We start from the raw sequence: 22,088 nt of genomic DNA on the forward strand, positions 1-22,088 counted from the left end.
TGGATTACATCAGTTACTCTATTCAGTCTAATGTGTTGGATTACATCAGTTACTCTATTCAGTCTAATGTGTTGGATTACATCAGTTACTCTATTCAGTCTAGTGTGTTGGATTACATCAGTTACTCTATTCAGTCTAATGTGTTGGATTACATCAGTTACTCTATTCTGTCTTGTTTGTGTCACTTTTGTGTTTCTTGTCTTTTCTAAATGTGTTATATGAATTGTGTCTGGAGTGGGATTACATGGACCCAACTAACTCTCCTCCCTCTGCCTACCTCTCCCTCTGTCCCTTCTCACCCTCTCACTCTTCCCCCTCTCCTCCCCCTCTCTCTCAGGGAGTCCCCGTGCCTCAGCGTCAGCTCTCCACTTCCCCTCCTCCTCCATCATCCAGCAGTCCAGTCCCTACTTCACTCACCCCACCATCCGCTACCACCACCACCAGGACCCGCTCAAGGAGTTTGTCCAGTTCGTCTGCGCCGACGGCTCGGGACAGTCCGGGGGACAGGTGAGAGGTCAGGGAGGGTTGGAGGACGGGGTGGAGGGGACATGGGACACACACAGACTGTTAGGGTTTCACTTCACACAAACGGACTAAGAGTCTTGCACTTCCACACAATCTGTTGTACTGGATTGCCCCCCTATAGAAAAACGGTGGAATATTCAGCCATTTTATTTTGCTGCTCTGCTGGGATTCTACCACTAGACCAGGACACAAACCCTTCTTATTGTCCACAATCTCAGATCCCAGATGTATATTTTTCCCTCCCTTTTTAAGTTCTGTATGTCCCAGTCTAACTCCCACATTCTGTCTGTCTTCCTGCTTTAGTGTCCTCCAGTATTTATTTCCATTGTCGTCATGGTTTCTGTGTGTTTGTGTGAGACTGACTGGTGGCTAGCTGGTGCTTCCATCAGCCGTATGTGTGTGTGTCCCTGTCCTGGGTGGTGTGTGTGCTGAGCGCTCACCCTGTCCTGGGTGGTGTGTGTGCTGAGCGCTCACCCTGTCCTGGGTGGTGTGTGTGCTGAGCGCTCACCCTGTCCTGGGTGGTGTGTGTGCTGAGTGCTCACCCTGTCCTGGGTGGTGTGTGTGCTGAGTGCTCACCCTGTCCTGGGTGGTGTGTGTGCTGAGCGCTCACCCTGTCCTGGGTGGTGTGTGTGCTGAGCGCTCACCCTGTCCTGGGTGGTGTGTGTGCTGAGCGCTCACCCTGTCCTGGGTGGTGTGTGTGCTGAGCGCTCACCCTGTCCTGGGTGGTGTGTGTGTTGAGTGCTCACCCTGTCCTGGGTGGTGTGTGTGCTGAGCGCTCACCCTTACCTGGGTGGTGTGTGTGCTGAGCACTCACCCTGTCCTGGGTGGTGTGTGTGCTGAGCACTCACCCTGTCCTGGGTGGTGTGTGTGCTGAGCGCTCACCCTGTCCTGGGTGGTGTGTGTGCTGAGCGCTCACCCTGTCCTGGGTGGTGTATGTGCTGAGCGCTCACCCTGTCCTGGGTGGTGTGTGTGCTGAGCGCTCACCCTGTCCTGGGTGCTGTGTGTGCTGAGCGCTCAACCTGTCCTGGGTGGTGTGTGTGCTGAGTGCTCACCCTGTCCTGTGTGGTGTCTGCCGTCTCTGCAGCCTAACGGAGGTGGTCACAGCCAGAGCAAAATGCCAGGCTCCTTCCTGCTGCCCCCGCCGCCCCCAGTGGCGCGCCCCGTGCCCCTCCCCATGCCCGATTCTAAACCAATCAACACACCCCCCGACGGCGGCGGACTCAGCTCGCCCGCATCTCCGTGTAAGTGACCCCCCCCGCTCTCGCCCCCACCTCCAACCACTTCGCCCCTCAGACCCCCTGAAATATCTAGAGATATCAAATCCTAAATTAAAATGAGTACATGTAGGTTAACTCTAGGTAGAGAAACCCCACTCCCCAACCAAGGGTAGTTGGTTAGAGTCCCAAACCCAGTCACCACCTCCTCACTCCTGACCAGAGGAGGCTGGTGGGAGGAGTTAAAGGAATGGATTAATGGAACAGAGCCAAAACACTGTTGATTCCATCCTTCCTCCAACCAGCCTCCTCTGATTTGAGCGCCCTGCAGTCCTCACTGTCCCCTCCCTGGAGCAGTCCTCCCTGTCACCTCACTGGAGCAGTACTCTATCCACTCCTGTAGAGCAGACTGCCACGCCTATGCCAGAGATCCCTATCAATCTCCCTCTCTCTCTCTCTCTCTATTTCCACCTAACTTTCCTATTTCTTTCTCTCTTTTCCTCTCTCTCTCTCTCGCTGTGTTTCCTGCTAGCACCACAGGAGGCAGTGTAGCTAGGTTTTCTCCCTTCTTCTTGTTGAAGTGTTTGTAGTAGTAGGGGGGGACCAGTGCCCTGTATTCTGTCCTATAGAGTAGGTCCTAGTGTCTGGCTACCTGCTATCTTTTAATCAACCCAGACTATGCATGGTCTGTCTATGACAACAGAAGACTAAATTGACCCCTCTCTCATTTCTTGTTTTTCTTTGCTTAATTTGATATACTCATTTATTTCCTTTCTTTTTTCCTTTCATTCTTGTTTTTCTTTGTTAAGGGAACAAAATTAGGGCAGTTGGCGTGGACTCCATAAAACATCACGATGCCCCACTTTACCCATGATGCCCCACTTTACCCACAATTCCCTTGCTTCCTTCCACATTAAATCTCACAACAATAAAACAAAATTGAGAATAAAATAAAAACAACTTGAAAATCACATACATAAACAATAAATATCAATCATTATTAAACATATACCGCTAGGCCTAATTAGGGAAACGGGGGGAGAAAGGAGTGTCGCTCGTGGGGATGTGCGTGCTTTACCTCCGTTGGCTGGCTTGGTTCCTCTAGGCAGGCAGGGCGAGGTGCGTTGAGAGAGTCGGGCCGAGGGAGAGGCACACCGAGAGAGAGGGGGCACTGGACGGAGCTGCTTTGGTCACTTCCTGTTATTTTTCTTTGTCTCTTTCGTCGTCCTGTCCTTCCTACTTTCCCACCCCACTTTTATCGTTTATCGCCTATCTGTATCACTTTATTTATATAATATACTTTTATATAAATAAATCTACACCTCTTCTCTCCCTCCTCCACCTCCTTGTCTTTATTTATCTTATTCATTTTGTTCCCAGTTTTCACCACACATACACACACACACACACACACACACACACACACACACACACACACACACACACACACACACACACACACACACACACACACACACACACACACACGAATTCCTACAAACTCCTCCAACCTCCCCCCTCACTCGGTCAGAATGGCAGTGTCATTCAGCTGCCTATCATTGGAGTCCAGTAAGCACAACAACTGCCCTAAATTTGGTCCCCTTCTCTGGTCTTGAGTACCTTCATCAGAGTAACAGGAGCTCCTTATCAACAGAATGGAGCATTGGCCAGCACAAAAATTATGATTATTTCCTATTGGTTCCACCCATAGAGCTTATTCCCTATTGGTTCCCCCCCATAGAGCTTATTTCCTATTGGTTCCCCCCATAGAGCTTATTTCCTATTAGTTCCCCCCTATAGAGCTTATTTCCTATTGGTTCCCCCCTATAGAGCTTATTTCCTATTGGTTCCCCCCTATAGAGCTTATTTCCTATTGGTTCCCCCCTATAGATCCAGATCCAGACACAGGGCCCTGGGCTGCAAGGTGTATCTGGGACTAACAGGAGGAGGCTCAGCCCAGTTTACTTCACTTCCCCACAGTAACTAACCCTCATAAAGAGCTCCCATCTATCCCTGTCTGACCCTCATAAAGGGCTTCCATTTTTCCCAGTCTATCTAGGAGACTTTGGGACTACAGTTTATATGCAGTATTATCAATGATCAAGACTGATCAATTATCAATATAGTCTTATTAATTCTAGCTTATTCTAAACATCATTTCCCAGAATCCAGTAATAACACAGTAACATGCACATATTGTACAATTGTGTGTGTGTGCGTGTGTGTGTGTGTGTGTGCGCGCGTATGCGTGTGGCTATGTCTGTCTGTGTGTGTGTGTGGGTTTGAATATGTGTGGGTTTGAATATGTGTGTGTGTGAATATGTGTGTGTGAATGTGTGTGTGCGCATGCATGTGTGTGTGACTATGTGTTTGACTGTGCATGTGTGTGTGTGACGGTGTGTGTATCTCTCTCTCTCTCTGTAGCATACTCCACGCCAGGCTCCACAGCTCCCAACAGGTTTGTCAGCATCGGAGCACGGGACAACTTTCTGAACATCCCCCAGCAGTCTCAGGTAGCTACCACCTCTCTCCGCTTCCACAATTGTAAACACGACAAAACACAACAATCAGACATGTTTTTTTAAATGACTAGTTTTCAGTATTGGTTTGCAGTCTTTGCGACAGTAAACTTGTGGTCTTACCCGGAGGACACACAGAAATCTGCACATCATCAACATTAACTTCAGGGGTGTACATGTATACTGTAGATGGCTGAGGTTTTGGCGTATCAGACTCCATCCTCAGAGTACAGTCCACTTGTGGTGTCTCCCTGGCTGTCTGTGTTGTGCCACTGGGCTGCAGTGTGTTGGGTTGTCCTCCATTACCTACACTACTTTTCTCATTAGGGTCTAACCGCACCTGCCTGCAGACCACTCAGCTATCCCTCCCACAGACACACATGGAAACAATCTGCATTCCTCCTATTCTGTTCTCTCGCTCTCTGTGTCTTCTCTCTCTCTCTCTGTGTCTTCTCTCTCTCTGTGTCTTTTCTCTCTGGGTCTTCTCTCTCTCTCTCTGTCCTCTCTCTCTCTCTCTGTGTCTTCTCTCTCTCTGTCTTTTCTCTCTGTGTGTCTTCTCTCTCTCTCTGGGTCTTCTCGCTCTCTCTCTCTGTCTTCACTCTGGGTCTTCTCTCTCTCTCTGTCCTCTCTCTCTCTCTGGGTCTTCTCTCTGTGTCTTCTCTCTCTCTCTGTCTCTTCTCTCTGTGTGTCTTTTCTCTCTCTCTGGGTCTTCTCGCTCTCTCTCTGTCTTCTCTCTGTGTCTTCTCTCTCTCTCTCTCTGTCTTCTCTCTGGGTCTTCTCGCTCTCTCTCTGTCTTCTCTCTGGGTCTTCTCTCTCTCTCTGGGTCTTCTCGCTCTCTCTCTCTGTCTTCTCTCTGGGTCTTCATCTTTCTCCCTTCCTTTCCTCTACCTCCCCTCTCTCGCTTATCTCTTTCAACCCTCCCTTCTTCCCCCACACACTCCCTCATCCACAGATGTAACCCTGGCACAGAGGGAGTCACCACACACACACACACACACACACACACACACACACACACACACACACACACACACACACACACACACACACACAGTCACACACACTCACACACCTTCAACTGACTTACTAGTGTAGTTTGAGAGCAGAGACATACACCGAGTATACAAAACATAAAGAACAACTGCTCTCTCCATGGCATAGACTGACCAGATGAATCCAGGGGAAAGCTATGATCCCTTATTGATGTCACCTGTTAAAACCACTTCAATCAGTGTAGATGAAGGGGAGGAGACAGGTTAAAGAAGGATGTTCAAGCCTAGAAACATTTGACACATGGATTGTGTATGTGTGCCATTCAGAGGGTGAATGGGCAAGACAAGAGATTGAAGTGTCTTTGAACGGGGTATGGTACTGGGTGCCTGGCACAACGGTTTGTGTCATGAACTGGGGGGGTGCAACTCTGTATTAGGGTAGGTGTTCCTAATGTTTTTTACACTCGGTGTATAACTGGTCTGAGGAGCTCTCTGGTGGCTAAACACAAGTCATGCAGGGAGAGAAATAGAGGGGGTTAAGAGAAAGAGTGTTAGTTCAAGCTCTGTGCTCCACAGGCGAAGTCACGTCCTGACTGTCTGGTTGCCCGTGGCAACCAGACATGATGTCATAGGCAGTTTAACTTAGCCTTGAAGGGGGTTAAGGAGAAGGGGGAGTGGTCAGTCCTGCCAGGGATTACATTGGGGGAGAGAGAGAAGAGAGAGGAAGTTGGGAGAGAAAAGAGGAGGAGTTAGAAGCCCAAAAGGATCCTGGGAAAGGGAAAAGGAGGAAGGAAAGAGAGGGGAAAAGGGGGAAGAGAAACTTTCTCTCCGGGGTCCTATAGGAATGTAACAGAATAGAGAGCAGAGCGTAGCTATAGGGCCGTCAGCGATTAGATGCCTTTCCCTGGGTCTACTCTGGCCTGGCCTGTGGAATGTTGTCTGGAGCCTGAGCAGAGCTGCCACTTCACCAGACCTGGGTTCAAATACTATTTGAAATATTTTCAATTGTGCCAGGCAAGCTCAATCCAGCCTAGAAACAATTTCCCCAAAGTATTGGAACCCAGCTCCCAGAGTCAAATGCCAGCCCTATAACTCTGCCCCTCTGTGAGTCTTATCAAACTGTGAAACCTGATCCTGGGAGTAGCTGCAGGGTCTACAGTAGCTGACTTCATGGTGTCATTTGAAACAGTAAAGAATGTCTTGTGAATCATGTTACATCTAAACTTTGTACTTATTGGAGACTTTGACGGTTGAAATACTACAACGTGAAAGTAGTACTTTTACGAACTGTCGTCTTGAAATGACTTACTTACATACTGTGTGAGGAATGATCAGCTTAAGGTTCCTAGGCATTGGGGTTTGATCGAGGCTCAGCTCAGTAAAGGGAAAAGTTGCTATGAAGGATGGCCCTCTAGTGGCTAGTTAATATTTTGCATGACAAAAAACTTTTAATCAATTATTTTCCTGAACCATTTATTTACTTATAAATGTGTAACTGTTGAACTTAGTGATGTTACCACATGACAAAGATGAACCTGATGTTTCCTGTATTTTATTTCTCTTCTACAGTCTTGGTTCCTCTGACAAGGCCTCCGAATCAACCGCTAGAATTGTGTCATGAGAAAATTGGGAATGGAAAAACAACACAACACACAAAACAAACCAACACTGACTACAAACAAACTGCTGACACTAAAGTATTTTTGCTCACCAACCAACAACACAAAAACAGAAAATAACCCCCCAGAAGAATACCCATTTCCACCATTTGAACATTTGAACCGGAACAACCATCTCCCTATACAGAAGGCTGAAAAGAGATCGGTTGAAGTGGACAGACTCAGAACGAACGACAGAACGAGGAAGAAGAGGAGGAAGAAAGATGAGGAAATGTCACACACAAAACATGTCAGAAAGCAAACAAAAATATGCAACCTGACAACTGACCAATTTCGTTTTATTGTTGTTTTTATATTTTATTTTCACAATGAAACTCCATGCAATGGCTGGGAGATCCACCCACACACAACAGTGTAAAACAAAGACCACAAAAAACATAGTTGGCAGAATTTGGTAATTTGAGCTACAGCTATAAACATTGTCACCACCCAAAAGAACCCATTCTGTAATCCTTCAGTCTCTCCTCCTGACGGTGCTTTATGTCCCTGCTCCCTCTCTCATCTGTCAACCAGCTGTCCAGGGTTGCCCCGGCAACACCCACAGCCTCACACAACCACATCCGACTGGCCTCACTGCCGCTTGATTTGCTCAGCCCTGAATCCCCTCCCTCCTCCCTTGTTCTGATTGGCCAAACACTAGGACACCATCCAATGGTGTGTTACCATCTGCACTAGATGGCTGGTTTTAGCTTACCCTCTTGTGAAGAGCGATAGCCAATAGCATGAGCCGAGAGCGAACACAAAACAGACAGACAGACAGACATAACAGACAGTCAGACAGACAGACAGACAGTCATACAACACGATGCGCTCTTTCGTCCCCTCACCTATGCACTACTGAAACAAATAAGGGAGGAAACAGAGCGATACAGCAGGTTGCTGAAGGCAGTGTGTGTGGGGGGGCAATGGGCTGTGGCTCTGGCATCCTGGCACTCACACATACACGCACTCACGCAGACTCAAAGTACGTACACACACACACACACACAGATCATCGTATCCAGAACCCACACGTCTGGCAGACACAACTATTCACTGACAATAACATTTTGTCTGTGTGTCCTTCACAGTAACATAATACATGCATAGGATCAACATCATCATGTAATAACTAGCTTTCTTTTTGTTTGTAGCCGTTTTCTTGCATTTCATTTTGTTTGCTAGATTGGTTTTGGTTTTGTCTCACTTGGATTTTTTTGCTTATGTTTGACCTTCTTCCCTAAGATTTTCTTCTTTCATCCGCTTTTTATTTTGCAGAAAAAATATCATCTTTGTTTGCAATAACAGACATCTCTGAAATCTCTCACAAACACCAGTACAGGAACATGCGACAACCCCTGCCTTGCTTCACCCTGTAACCACAGTCCATTCACAGTAGCGCCCAGAGGAACACACGCTGACACACCACCGTATCAAAATGCACACTACTAACACCGTCACCCCGATTCGAAACACAAAGGTGAGCCTTTATATATGAGTTTCTCCAAACTGCCTTTGATAATGGTTTTTCATTCATTTTGACATTTGTCATTTTTAATTTGAGATACCTTGTTTTTTTCTATCGTAAATGTGATTATTAAATTGTTATTGTATATTTTTTTTATCATGACACAATAATTCAAACAAAAAAAGCCAAACCTCACAAAATAACTGGACTGCCTAGCTGTTGGTTTCTTCCATGTGCAGGGATAGAATTGTCTGACAGCCCAGGCACTCTGAGTTTATAGTAAAATTAGCTCTATGTACTCAAATCATATATCACAACTATAACAATCTATGGAAGTGCCTCTGTACTCCCCTATCATGCAATTAGTTCAAATTCAGGTTGATGTTTTTGTTCACATATATGCTAAAGCTACAAAGAATGGTGATGTTTCTTCCTATATGGAAACCATTGGCTATAGGACAGAATCTTTGTAGAAGACCGCAAAATGTTATAAAGAGAGAGAGAGATCTTATACATATATATTTATGGTATATGCTCCTTTTTAAACTTGACTAAAATGAGCTTGTTGGCAGTTTAGTTATTTTCTGAACTCTTGAGCTAGCAGAATTCCATGATGGACAGCACCTCACTGTTACCATGACAATTCAATGAGCACCCACTCAACCTCCACAAATCTACAGTGCAGCATTCAAAAACGAAACAAAAATGTCCATGATGCAAAATAGATGAAACATGTCAAAATCGACAATGGAAAAATTGAAGAAAAAAAGTGTTTGTTTTTTGATGGAAAGTATTATTATTGAAAAATATGTGTCGATTGAGCCACGTGCAATGCATTGGGTAGATTCATTGTGTTTTGTCTGTTAGAGATTTTTAAGAAAGCTAAGAAGAAAAGAGAAAAAAAATCTATTTGTTTCAAGTCCGATGTGCTCCTGGACTCTAAACTAACAGAGCCATATCCTAGTCTTTGTAAGTTGGGGGTATTTGTTTTTATTTTCCTTTATTGTCTCTTTTTTAATGTTTAACGTGTAATCATTTGTTTATAAAAAATGTTTGGAGGGGCTGAAGGAAGATACATTTCTTACAAAACGTTTAAAAAAAATTTGAACATGAAATGAAAAACCGGTGAAATGAAAAACCGGCACTTTTACACACTATAAAGTACATTCAAACTATTTCAAAATGAATGATAATGAACAAAATAATGACTACCTTTAGGAAACCGCATTTATTATTCCTCTTCTCTATTTCTATTCCTTCTCCTGTTTGTAATATTGAGTGGAGGGAGGGGTTCCTGTTCCTTCCTGTATTCCTCTAGTAGGTTGTGAAACAAAAGGCATTTTGGTTCAACCTTTAGATAGGACGAGAGCTGTACTGTAGGCTTAACAATGCCCACAACTACTTCTTCTGATTTATCCCAGATTATTATACTCCTCTCTCCGAGTCTGAGCAAGGAAAAAAAGGAAAATGACAGCTTAGAATTTGTTTCATTTGAGGAGCCAGCCAGTCTGTCAGAACCATGACGTAACGATAGAAATACAGTAGGCCTATGCAAAGTGAGCTTCCCTCCACCCCTTCCTTCTCCACCCTCTCCCTCATTCCCCTGTAAATTCACCTTGACTAGTGCTTGTGCTGTAGTGTAGTTTCCCAGCAGTTAAAGGTTGTCCCTTAAAAGTGCCTTTTGTTCACAGACTCCATTTTGTAATCCAGATCGCTCCCCTTTCATTCGAAATAATTCAAGGTAGAGGTGGAAGTGCCCCTAAGTGCAGATCTAGGATCAGTTTACTGTACCCCATATCCTGACCTGAACCATTAGGAGGGGATATGCAAAACTGACCTTAGATCAGTGCTTAGTGAGTAACTTCATCCGACCTCCACCTCTGAAAAATGATCCCCCTCCATTGTATCAACCTTCCCATAAATCCTTTCCCTTTTCAAAATCCGTATATATATATAGTACAAAAGGAAACTGGTGTGAATTAGTTCTTTACTTTTTATTGATAAATGATGAAAAAAAATACTGAAAAGGCAAAAAAAACTTGTTCTCGTTCCCCCTTGCTCTCTGGCTTTTTTCTTCTTCCCTTCGTCTCCTCCTCTCCTCTCCTCTGTCTATCTGTTCTCTCGTAGACACTGGAGTAGTCTGTAACTGTGTCCTCTCTCTCCCTCCTTTCCCCTCTCTCCCTTCCGTTGATGGAAGGGGTTGTTGAAAAAAAAATGGCCGAAACTTTTTGTCTTGAGCAGAATGCAGTTAGCTCACGTTATTCTTGTCTGTATTGCCTCTTCTTCACATTGTATACCATTACCCATCCTCTTCAGCTTCTCCATTCAAACAGCTAATGTAAGTGAACAAATTACACCAATGGGCTTTTGGGGGTGTGCCTGCCCAGTGTAGGGTAGGACTGGGTGTTAGCGGTTATGGGGGTCTTAGGGGGTCAATAATGTTGGGGTAAAGGAGAAATTATAGGGGTACCTTGTTGGGGGGGGGGGGGGTGCTGTTCTGCTGTGACAAGTTAAGAGTTTTTATTTTTTTTATTTTTTTTGTTTTATTTTATGCCTTTATTTTTATTTTTGACTTAATTTGGATTTTTGCTTTCATAGTTCCTATCTATCAGGGTATGCCATCATTGAAACTCTATAAGAGAGTCTTGGACTGTAAATGAAATGCTACAAGCACCTTATAACTACTGGCTGAGAAAAGGGGGTTTGCAATACTACCAGCACACACACACACCTAGTCATGTATCAAATACTCTAAACTCTTGTATTATTATTGTGAGGTTTTATCTAGTGAAGCCAGCAGCAGTATTAGCCATTGACAAAACACACACCACAACCCACCATATAGAGCCAGCATGATCCAGGCTTGAGGCATACTCTCAAGTGAAACGTAGTTTGAATGCCAGGCTCTAAAAACTCTGTTCCGTTTTGAGATTTGTTTTTGTTTAGTGGTGTCTAGACAGTACGCCCTTTGACCCCCGACCCTACGCCCTCAGAACAGAAGAGCCCCACTCATGCCTGTAGCTCTGTCTGAAATGACACCCTATTCCCTACATAGTGCACTACTTTTTCACTATTCCCATAGGGCCCTGTTCAAAAGTAGTGCACTGTGTAGGGAATAGGGTGCCATTTTAAATGCATCCCATGTCTTTGTGTATAAGAAACACCCCCAGAGCTCTATAGGTGAAATGCATGTGTTAATTACAGTTTCTTTTCCATAAGAAGAAAAACACAGTTTGAGCAGAGCAGCACCTTGATTGAATAAAAGGATGTTCTTGACTGTAGCATCTTGACTGTGTTGTGTCTTTACTTATGATCATGACTGAGAATGGAAATGATGATAGTGGAACCTCATACCTACATGACAAGTTCAGGTAGTTTGATGTGGAAAGGTAGCCATACAGTGAAGGATGTTCTTGACTGTTGGATCTGTGTTGTCTTCATTATGATGACTGGAAATTAATATGATGAAGGGATATAACTATTGTTAGTCTTATTAGCAGTGGGGGGAAAAGTACCCAATTTCATACTTGAGTAAAAGTAAAGATACCTTAATAGAAAATGACTCAAGTAAAAGCCACACAGTAAAGTACTACTTGAGTAAAAGTCTATAAGTATTTGATTTTAAATATACTTAAGTACCAAAAGTATACTGAACAAAAATATAAACGCAACAAGTGTTAGTCCCATGAACTGAAATAAAATATCCCAAAAAATGTCCATATGCACAAAATGTTTTTCTCTCAAATTATGTGCACAAATTTGTTTACATTGCTGTTAGTGAGCATGTATCCTTTCCCAACATAATCTATCCACCTGACAGCTGTGGCATTTCAAGAAGCTGATTAAACAGCATGATCATTACACAGGTGCACCTTGTGCTGGGGACATTAAAAGGCCAATCTAAAAATGTGCAGTTTTGAGGGAGTGTGCAATTGGCATGTTGACTGCAGGAATATCTACCAGATCTGATGCTATTCTCCAGTCATGTGAAATCCATAGATTAGGGCCTAATGAATTTATTTCAATTGAGTGAGTTCCTTCTATGAACTGTAACTCAGTAAAAATCTTTCAAATGTTTTGTTCAGTATAAATGTTATTGCAAAATTTTATTTAAGTATCAAAAGTAAAAGTTTAAATCTTTTCACATTCTTTATATTAAGCAAACCAGACGGCATGATTTTCTTTTGTTTTATGGATAACCAGAGGCACACTCCAAACACACTGACATTGTTTACAAACAAAGCATTTGTGTTTAGTGAGTCAGCCAGATCAGAGGCAGTAGGGATGACCAGGGATGTTCTCTTGATAAGTACTTGAATTGGACCATTTTCCTGTCCTGCTAAGCATTCGAAATGTAAAGAGTACTTTTGGGTGTCAGGGAAAATGTATGGAGTAAAAATTGCATTATTTTCTTTAGGAATGTAGCGGAGTAAAATTTGTCAAAAATATACATAGTAGAGTACTGATAACCCCAAAAAACGACTTAAGTAGTACTTTAAAGTATTTTTACTTAATTACTTTACACTACTGCTTATTAGGCACATTTTCTCGTCCACCTACCCGCCATTTTTTCGAAAGGCAACTTCCGGATCTACCAACTTCCCATTAACTAGCTACGTCACTTCTGTGTATACAGTTTGTAAACAAAGCCAAAACAAAGATGGATTCATCAAAAGGTTTAATCTAAAAATATAGTCAGTTCGAATAACCAAATAGCACAAATTGTAATCGGTGTCATTTACAGTTCGCTGACTTAGGTATTGGTATAATTAGATACAGAATTTACATGTTGTTTCGAGCGATATTGACTTTTATTTCCAAGTTACACAGCGATTAAAATTGTTTTTCTGCATCGACGTCGGAGGGCTGCTGTTCATTCCTATTCGCTAGCTACCCAGCAGGCTAGCTAAAAATACAACTTATTTAGCAAGACACGTACAAATATTTGTTTTTGTTGCTTATCTTGCTGTCCTGTTCGCTAGCTGTCCTGTTCGTATTGGGGGTTGTGTGTGCTGGTCCAGTTCAATGGGGAACTGTTTGTCTTCGCAAGGCGCCGACGATTTGTCTCTCCTCAACGAGTCCCAGGAAGCCAGTGTTCCAGGGGAGCCTCCACCGCCTTACCAGGTAAATTCAGGGGGAGATGGATCACATCTATACCGGGGATTCATTGATAACAATGTAAACTAACTGTTCACGTTGTTAAGTTAACCTAGTAGTGTATTGCATGGGCTGTGTTTTGTATCTTGTTGCTCATTTCGTATTCTGTCAGAAGTGTAGGGTTCACTAGTAAGCTATAACTGTCATGTGGGAATTTCTGGCATGGTTTAGCTTACTAACACTTCTATAAAGGCTTTCTGTCCATTTCCCCACCAAGTCAATGGTATAACATCTGACTGTCTGAGATAGTAGAGGATCCACGTGTAGTTTTGGGGGGGTCCAGAGACTCCCTGATGACTGTATCATGGGTTACCCTGTACCCCTCTCCCCACATGCCATACAGGAGCGTGTCCAGGCGCCAGTGTACCACCCCACCCCCAGTCAGACGTGCCTGGCCAGCCAGCTGACAGAGGAGGAGCAGGTCCGTATCGCCCAGCGGATTGGCCTCATCCACCACCTCCCCAGAGGCATCTTTGACCCCGGCTCTGAGCCCTCTGACAAGAAAGTCAAAGAGTGAGTATGTCTTTTACTGCCCTGTGACCAACCATATCATTTTTCTTCTAGCACAACCAATTTAGACACTAATTTACTAGCAATTTCCTATTTCTAGCCATATTATCTTGAGCCATGGCCCAGAAGGATATTAGTGGGTCCTCCCCTCATCCATTACCAAATGTATGTAAGTTAGCTGTAGGCCTCTCATTATTTGAAACCTGTACCAAATTTTGACTAAATGCTATCTATCATGTCGTGCGCCTCACTCTCCAGGTGTGCGATCTGCATGAATGACTTTGAGTACGGCGACCCCATCCGGTTCCTTCCCTGCCTGCACATCTACCATGTGGACTGCATCGACACCTGGCTGATGAGGTCCTTCACCTGTCCTTCCTGTATGGAGCCTGTGGATGCCGCACTGCTCTCCTCCTATGAGACCAACTGAACTGGTCTCATAGGAGACCAGTTCACTCATCTGAGCAGTCTCTGGCTGGGTCCTGTTCATTAGGCCAAACAGAAGAAAACTGATTAAAACAGGGAGGGACTTGACCTGGACTTGTCCAATAAGTAATGCTTGTTAAAAACAATTCAGTTGCAAAACTATTCCCTATTTAATGTACTACTTTTCACCAGAGCCTTATAGACCCTGATCCAAAGTAGTGCATTAAATAGGGAATAGGGTGCACACAATCCTAGAAACTTCCCCTCTGTTAGAGGTGCCAACGCCCTTATGACACATCACTTCTTTAACCCGGATGTTCTGTTCTAGTCACACAGCCCAGGGAGGAGAGATGGGTTGTGTCAAAATATATATATATTTTAAATGTAACCTTTATTTAACTAGGTAAGTCAGTTACGAACAAATTCTTATTTACAATGACGGCCTACCCCGGCCAAACTCGGATGACGCTGGGGCAATTGTGTGCCGCCCTATGGGACTCCCAATCACGGCTGGTTGTGATACAGTCTGGATTCGAACCAGGTTGTCTGTAGTGACGCCTCTAGCACTGAGATGCAGTGTCTTAGATCACGGCGCCACTTGGAAGCTCCATATGTAGGGCGTGCCACACTGAGTGTGTTGAAAGTGGGGTGTTCTACTCTGTATTGGGGCTTTTGGAATTAGGAACGTCTGTCTCTTTCGCCTTTTCAGACTTGTTGCCAAATACATCTTAAGTGAAGTGAAGGATATAGATGGAGAACTTTAGAAGTCATGATGAGAGATATTATTGACAACTGATTTCACCTGTGGATGATCTGAGGGTGGTAGACTAGAGATTGGCCCATTAGTTTAGTTTATGTAGGCTGGTCTTGGATCTGTTAGTGCTGTCTTCTTGAAAACAACTGATAAGACAGCACAGCAACTGGCAAGACGGCACAAACAGATCTATGTCTTTGTTTATGTGGTTGGTTTATTTTAATTCCCTTTTTCAATCATCCCCCTCCCCAGACTAAAATGTGCAATATGATGTGAGGCAGTGCTAGAATTGCTCCGTTCTGATTGGTCAAAAGAAGGTGACCCCCGACCTTAACACTGCTGTCTCGGCCAATTAGCTTTAAGACAGGTATGGCCTTGAATGTCTCTCAAAAAAGCACAGGGCTCTTGACTAGAATGCAAAAAAAATTCTAATTAAAGGGCACTCTTAGAGAAAGAAAAAAGTTCACAAAGTAATGAGATATGAGAATAAACTTTGAGGTCTCCATCCCATGCCGGTCTAGTAGGTTACCTCATGACTTACTACTGGCCTCATACCTTTATTGGAGATGTTACTACTGGCCTCATACCTTTATTGGAGATGTTACTACTGGCCTCATACCTTTATTGGAGATGTTACTACTGGCCTCATACCTTTATTGGAGATGTTACTACTGGCCTCATACCTTCATTGGAGATGTTGGATTTGTATGTATGTTGTTTTACAGGGTGGGTTGTTGTAGCTGTTAGTTAGTCTGGTTCCAGATCTATTTGTGCTGTCTTGCCAAGGTGGCAAGCCTTACTAGGCTAGCTCTTAGTACCTTAAACTGCATTTTCACCTTGGATCTTTTTCCTGACAAAGCTTTGCCTTGACTATGTGCTCTCTAACTCTTATGAGATCATGGTTTGTTGTTGTTGTTCATTCTTATGTTTACTGTTAGTGGGTGACTTTTGCATCCAAAATGGCACCCTAATCCCTATATAATGCACTACTTTTGAGCAAAGCACGATGCAGGAACTGGTCAAGAGTAGTGCACTATGTAGGGATTACGGTGCCATTTTGGACGCTGCCAAAAATGCTGTGCCATTATCTATCCCCCCGAACTCTATGCACCTTGGGATCTCCTCTGGTACCGTGTAGGTCTGGGACTGTATTCACAAAGAGTCTTAGAGTAGGAGACCGTTTTGCCTTTTGGATCATAGTTATATGGACTCCTAGTCTTTGTGACTACAGGCCTTGAATCAGGACAGGAGGAAATATCTTGTTTGTTCTCCTTTTCCCTCTTCCTCCTTCTATTTCTCCTACTACTCTATTGTCTCTTTGAATAACTTTATGGTAGAAGTGTTTGACGAGAGAAAAAGAGAATGAATACGTGTCAAAAATATAACTGACAGTGTTTTGGATACTGTGTGTGAAGGTTGTATCTAGAGGGTTTTCCAATGTTGTCAGAAAATGTGTTTGTGAATATAGATCTGTTTTTTGTATTGTAGTGATGATCTATTCTACATGATTGAATTCCAGAGACTTTTTTAACTGTTTTGTCGATTGATTATTGGACTAAAATGAATAGGAAACTATTATTGATTGACTGTGGTTTGATACTAACAAAGTAAGGACGAGTGAGAGAGGGTACAGACTCAAACTGAGGAGAATAGAATGGATAATGAATTGAACCCATTCTGAATGTAACTATCTGATCGTGGACATTACTGTGGTGAAGTCAAAACCAGGACCGTATTTGAAATGTACCCTCATCACCAACTCTCTTAAGGTGAAAGTGGGGAAAATATGACTGCTATTCAATTTATTCCTAGACCTATGCCCTTTTAGGTGAACGTGAGCCAACTCCTGTGAAGTACAATCATTTCTGATACTCGTGTTATTGTTTTAGTGCTCCTTGAAGCCGGAGATGGAGAGTGTGTCTACTAAAAGAAGAATATGATTAGTCAGAATGTTCCTGGCTGCTGTTTCTGGGGTTTGTAATGTGTGTGCAATGAGGGCTCAGCTTTTAGGAAAAACTACAATAAAAAGTGGATTCCAAATCTAAACTTCTTCATATATGGCTTCTTATTACCATTTTCTAATTTTGTCTCTGTTTTGTCATAGTTGTTACATTGTTTTTACAATTTGTAATAATGAATTGCAAGTGCACCATCTTTGGCATAACAGGTTCGTTAGATTGAGGTGTCTTGTGATTCCAGTGTATATCCCACCCACAGGATGCTTTCACCATCATAGTCCACCCATCTATCGTCAGCTACAGCGAGGTCATGAAGAAAGAAGACCCTATTTACAGTTTTTTTGCCTGCTAATAGTGAAAGAGAGACGACCTCAATGATAACACAGAGGTCTTCCGTCCCCTGTAGACAAGGACCACCTCAATGATAACACAGAGGTCTTCCGTCCCCTGTAGACAAGGGCCCTGGCCATGTTCAGGGAGCAAATACGGAGGGTTTCTTTATGTCATCTTAAGAGTCCTGTCTCCGAATATACTCAGCAAAAAAAGAAACGTCCTCTCACTATCAACTGCGTTTATTTTCAGCAAACTTAACATGTGTACATATTTGCATGAACATAACAAGATTCAACAACTGAGATATAAACTGAACAAGTTCCACAGACATGTGTATAACAGAAATTGAATAATGTGTCCCTGAACAAAGGGGGGTCAAAAGTAACAGTCAGTATCTGGTGTGGCCACCAGCTGCATTAAGTACTGCAGTGCATCTCCTCATGGACTGCACTAGATTTGCCAGTTCTTGCTGTGAGATGTTACCCCATTCTTCCACCAAGGCACCTGCAAGTTCCCGGACATTTCTGCGGGGAATGGCCCTAGCCCTCACCCTCCGATCCAACAGGTCCCAGACATGCTCAATGGGATTGAGATCCGGGCTCTTCACTGGCCATGGCAGAACACTGACATTCCTGTCTTGCAGGAAATCACGCACAGAACGAGCAGTATGGCTGGTGGCATTGTCATGCTGGAGGGTCATGTCAGGATGAGCCTGCAGGAAGGGTACCACATGAGGGAGGAGGATGTCTTCCCTGTAACGCACAGCTTTGAGATTGCCTGCAATGACAACAAGCTCAGTCCAATGATGATGTGACACACCGCCGCAGACCATGATGGACCCTCCACCTCCAAATCGATCCCGCTCCAGAGTACAGGCCTCGGTGTAACGCTCATTCCTTCGACAATAAACGCGAATCCGTCCATCACCCATGGTGAGACAAAACTGCGACTCGTCAGTGAAGAGCAATTTTTGCCAGTCCTGTCTGGTCCAGCGACAGTGGGTTTGTGCCCATAGGTGACATTGTTGCCGGTGATGTCTGGTGAAGACCTGCCTTACAACAGGCCTACAAGCCCTCAGTCCAGCCTCTCTCAGCCTATTGCTGACAGTTTGAGCACTGATGGAGAGATTGTGTGTTCCTGGTGTAACTCGGGCAGTTGTTGTTGCCAACCTGTACTTGTCCCGCAGGTGTGATGTTCGGATTTACCGATTCTGTGCAGGTGTTGTTACACGTGGTCTGCCACTGTGAGGACGATCAGCTGTCCGTCCTGTCTCCCTGTAGCGTTGTCTTAAGCGTCTCACAGTACGGACATTGCAATTTATTGCCCTGGCCACATCTGCAGTCCTCATGCCTCCTTGCAGCATGCCTAAGGCACGTTCACGCAGATGAGCAGGGACCCAGGGCATCTTTCTTTTGGTGGTTTCAGAGTCAGTAGAAAGACCTGTTTAGTGTCCTAAGTTTTCATAACTGTGACCTTAATTGCCTACCGTTTGTAAGCTGTTAGTTTAACGACCGTTCCACAGGTGCATGTTCATTACTTGTTTATGGTTCATTGAACAAGCATGGGAAACAGTGTTTAAACCCTTTACAATGAAGATTTGTGAAGTTATTTGGATTTTCATGAATGATCTTTGAAAACAGGGTCCTGAAAAAGGGAGGTTTCTTTTTTTGCTGAGTTTACATGCAGACCAGACTAGCCAGTAATAGGTTGATACTGCCTATTTTATTTATTTCAGTAGCCTAATAGGTTGATACTGCCTATTTTATTATTTCAGTTGCCTAATAGGTTGATACTGCCTATTTTATTATTTCAGTTGCCTAATAGATTGATACTGCCTATTTTATTATTTCAGTTGCCTAATAGGTTGATACTGCCTATTTTATTATTTCAGTAGCCTAATAGGTTGACACTGCCTATTTTATTATTTCAGTTGCCTAATAGATTGATACTGCCTATTTTATTATTTCAGTAGCCTAATAGGTTGATACTGCCTATTTTATTATTTCAGTTGCCTAATAGGTTGATGCTGCCTATTTTATTATTTCAGTTGCCTAATAGGTTGATACTGCCTATTTTATTATTTCAGTTGCCTAATAGGTTGATACTGCCTATTTTATTATTTCAGTAGCCTAATAGGTTGACACTGCCTATTTTATTATTTCAGTTGCCTAATAGGTTGACACTGCCTATTTTATTATTTCAGTTGCCTAATAGGTTGATACTGCCTATTTCATTACATGTATTCTCTGTTTAACAGCAAGCTACTTTAATCCTAAAGGCTCATAATTCTAGATACACACATATTAGAATCATTAAATATGTGAATGTCTTCGATTAATTTTATTTTCATAATTAATCGTCTGTCTGAAATAACAACCAGTACATGTAAATCCATGTAATCCAAACTAATGTGTTGTGTATTTCTATATGACATATGCAAATGTAATAGAATAAATCAAGAATACGAAAATACTTTCTTAACATCGTTTTCACGTGCTCAGCTAATAAACTAACAAACCAAAAGTATGCTTATAGTAGGCTAAAATGCTCTTGACTTTTAGGTTCAATTGTATACACACGTTGCATTTGAGCAAAATGTTTGAAAAGCTCTTCATAAATAAGTCATCATTTTGAGTGAAACTATCCTGTTGACATGACATTATTTAAGCATTCAGAAAATTATTTTTGGTAACATTAGGAATTAGAATACTGGAATGGTATTGAACCTTCTTATGATGAGACAAAGGTCAGTCAAGTTGGGTCAGGGAGTTGGTTAACTTAGGATAAAAGCGTCTGCCAAATTTCACATACAGCTCTGGAAAAAATTAAGACACCACTGCAAAATGATCAGTTTCTCTGTTTTTTACTATTTATTGGTATGTGTTTGGGTAAAATTAACATTTTTGTTTTATTCAATGAACTACTGACAACATTTGTCCCAAATTTCAAGTAAAAATATAGTCATTTAGTGCATTTATTTGCATAAAATGGACAGGTCATGGGTTCAGGTCTGGAGATTGGGCTGGCCATGACAGGGTCTTGATCTGGTGGTCCTCCATCCACACCTTCATTGACCTGGCTGTGTGGCATGGAACATTGTCCTGCTGGAAAAACCAATCCTCCGAGTTGGGGAGCATTGTCCTGCTGGAACAACCAATCCTCCGAGTTGGGGAACATTGTCCTGCTGGAAAAACCAATCCTCAGAGTTGAGGAACATTGTCCTGCTGGAACAACCAATCCTCAGAGTTGGGGAGCATTGTCCTGCTGGAAAAACCAATCCTCCGAGTTGGGGAACATTGTCCTGCTGGAACAACCAATCCTCAGAGTTGGGGAACATTGTCCTGCTGGAACAACCAATCCTCAGAGTTGGGGAACATTGTCCTGCTGGAAAAACCAATCCTCAGAGTTGGGGAACATTGTCCTGCTGGAAAAACCAATCCTCAGAGTTGAGGAACATTGTCCTGCTGGAACAACCAATCCTCAGAGTTGGGGAACATTGTCCTGCTGGAAAAACCAATCCTCAGAGTTGAGGAACATTGTCCTGCTGGAACAACCAACCCTCAGAGTTGGGGAACATTGTCAGAGCAGAAGGAAGCAGGTTGTCTTCCAGGACACCTTGTACGTGACTTGATTCATGCGTCCTTCACAAAGACAAATCTGCCTGATTCCAGCCTTGCTGAAGCACCCCCAGATCATCACCGATCCTCTACCAAATTTCCCAGTGGGTGCGAGACACTGTGGCTTGTAGGCCTCTCCAGGTCTCGCACCCACTGTGGCATTTGGTGGAGGAATTTTTGCGCCAGGAGTGGCATAAAGTCACCCAACATCAATGTGAAAGACTGGTGGAGGGCATGAAAGCTGTGATTGAAAATCAGGGTTATTCCACCAAATATTGATTTCTGAACTCTTCTTAAGTTAAACCATTAGTATTGTGTTGTTTAAAAATGAATATGAACTTATTTTATTAGCATTATTCGAGGTCTGACAACACTACATATTTTTTGCTATTTTGACCAGTTGTCATTTTCTGCAAATAAATGCTCTAAATGACAACATTTTTATTTGGAATTTGGGAGAAATGTTGTCAGTAGTTTATAGAATAAAACAAAAAATGTCATTTTACCCAAACACATACCTATAAATAGTAAAACCAGAGAAACTGATCATTTGCAGTGGTTTCTTAATATTTTCCAGAGCTGTATATTACCTATGCCTATCCTGCCATTCATTGTAATTAGACTGGTTTTGGATTCATCCTTGACCAAGATGGCTGCCGTGTTTGCCCAATTATGGAAATTTGAGGGTTTATTGTCACATCTGCTCCTGCTACACCCCCTAGTGGACATTCGGTGTCTCCTTGACCTGCAGCCATTCCCCCAGTTCTCTCCCTCTCCCTCTCCCGCTCCCTCTTCTTCTCTCTCTCTCTGTGTGATTGTGTGTTTGGAGACAGGTGTGCTGGAGTCAGAGCAGTTCCCCACCAGCTGCAATCCGTTCCATAATCAAGACCTCTACAAATATTGAATCCTGCCACTTCCACTCTGCCAGATTGTAATCTCCATTAATTTTGCCGCTCT

At 43.3% G+C, this 22,088-nt stretch overlaps 2 protein-coding genes across 4 annotated transcripts in view; both read left to right on the forward strand.

The window, feature by feature from the left end:
* LOC120032576 (nuclear factor 1 X-type-like) overlaps positions 1–11,657 on the forward strand; it is a gene marked incomplete at its 5' end in the record, with an annotated part of 42,575 nt that extends 30,918 nt beyond the window's left edge. The window contains 4 exons of the mRNA XM_038978715.1: positions 338–507; positions 1,610–1,766; positions 4,164–4,252; positions 6,820–11,657. Of these exons, the coding sequence (XP_038834643.1) occupies positions 338–507; positions 1,610–1,766; positions 4,164–4,252; positions 6,820–6,834 (431 nt within the window). The remainder of the gene's footprint in view (positions 1–337; positions 508–1,609; positions 1,767–4,163; positions 4,253–6,819) is intronic.
* A 1,331-nt stretch (positions 11,658–12,988) lies between these two features.
* On the forward strand, positions 12,989–14,907 carry rnf11a (ring finger protein 11a). 3 transcript variants are annotated; one of them, XM_038978772.1, is made up of 4 exons: positions 12,989–13,133; positions 13,359–13,500; positions 13,877–14,046; positions 14,302–14,907. In XM_038978772.1, the coding sequence occupies exons 2-4, from the start codon at positions 13,402–13,404 to the stop codon at positions 14,471–14,473; spliced, it is 441 nt and encodes a 146-aa protein (XP_038834700.1). In that variant the 5' UTR covers positions 12,989–13,133; positions 13,359–13,401; the 3' UTR covers positions 14,474–14,907. The 3 variants fall into 3 exon arrangements, with proteins under 3 accessions (XP_038834700.1, XP_038834699.1, XP_038834701.1); XM_038978773.1 differs by having other exon boundaries at positions 12,990–13,052; XM_038978771.1 differs by having other exon boundaries at positions 12,989–13,500.
* The last annotated feature ends 7,181 nt before the right edge of the window (positions 14,908–22,088 follow it).

The sequence above is a fragment of the Salvelinus namaycush genome, chromosome 39, assembly GCF_016432855.1.
Source record: "Salvelinus namaycush isolate Seneca chromosome 39, SaNama_1.0, whole genome shotgun sequence".
Classification (NCBI taxonomy): Eukaryota; Metazoa; Chordata; class Actinopteri; order Salmoniformes; family Salmonidae; genus Salvelinus; species Salvelinus namaycush.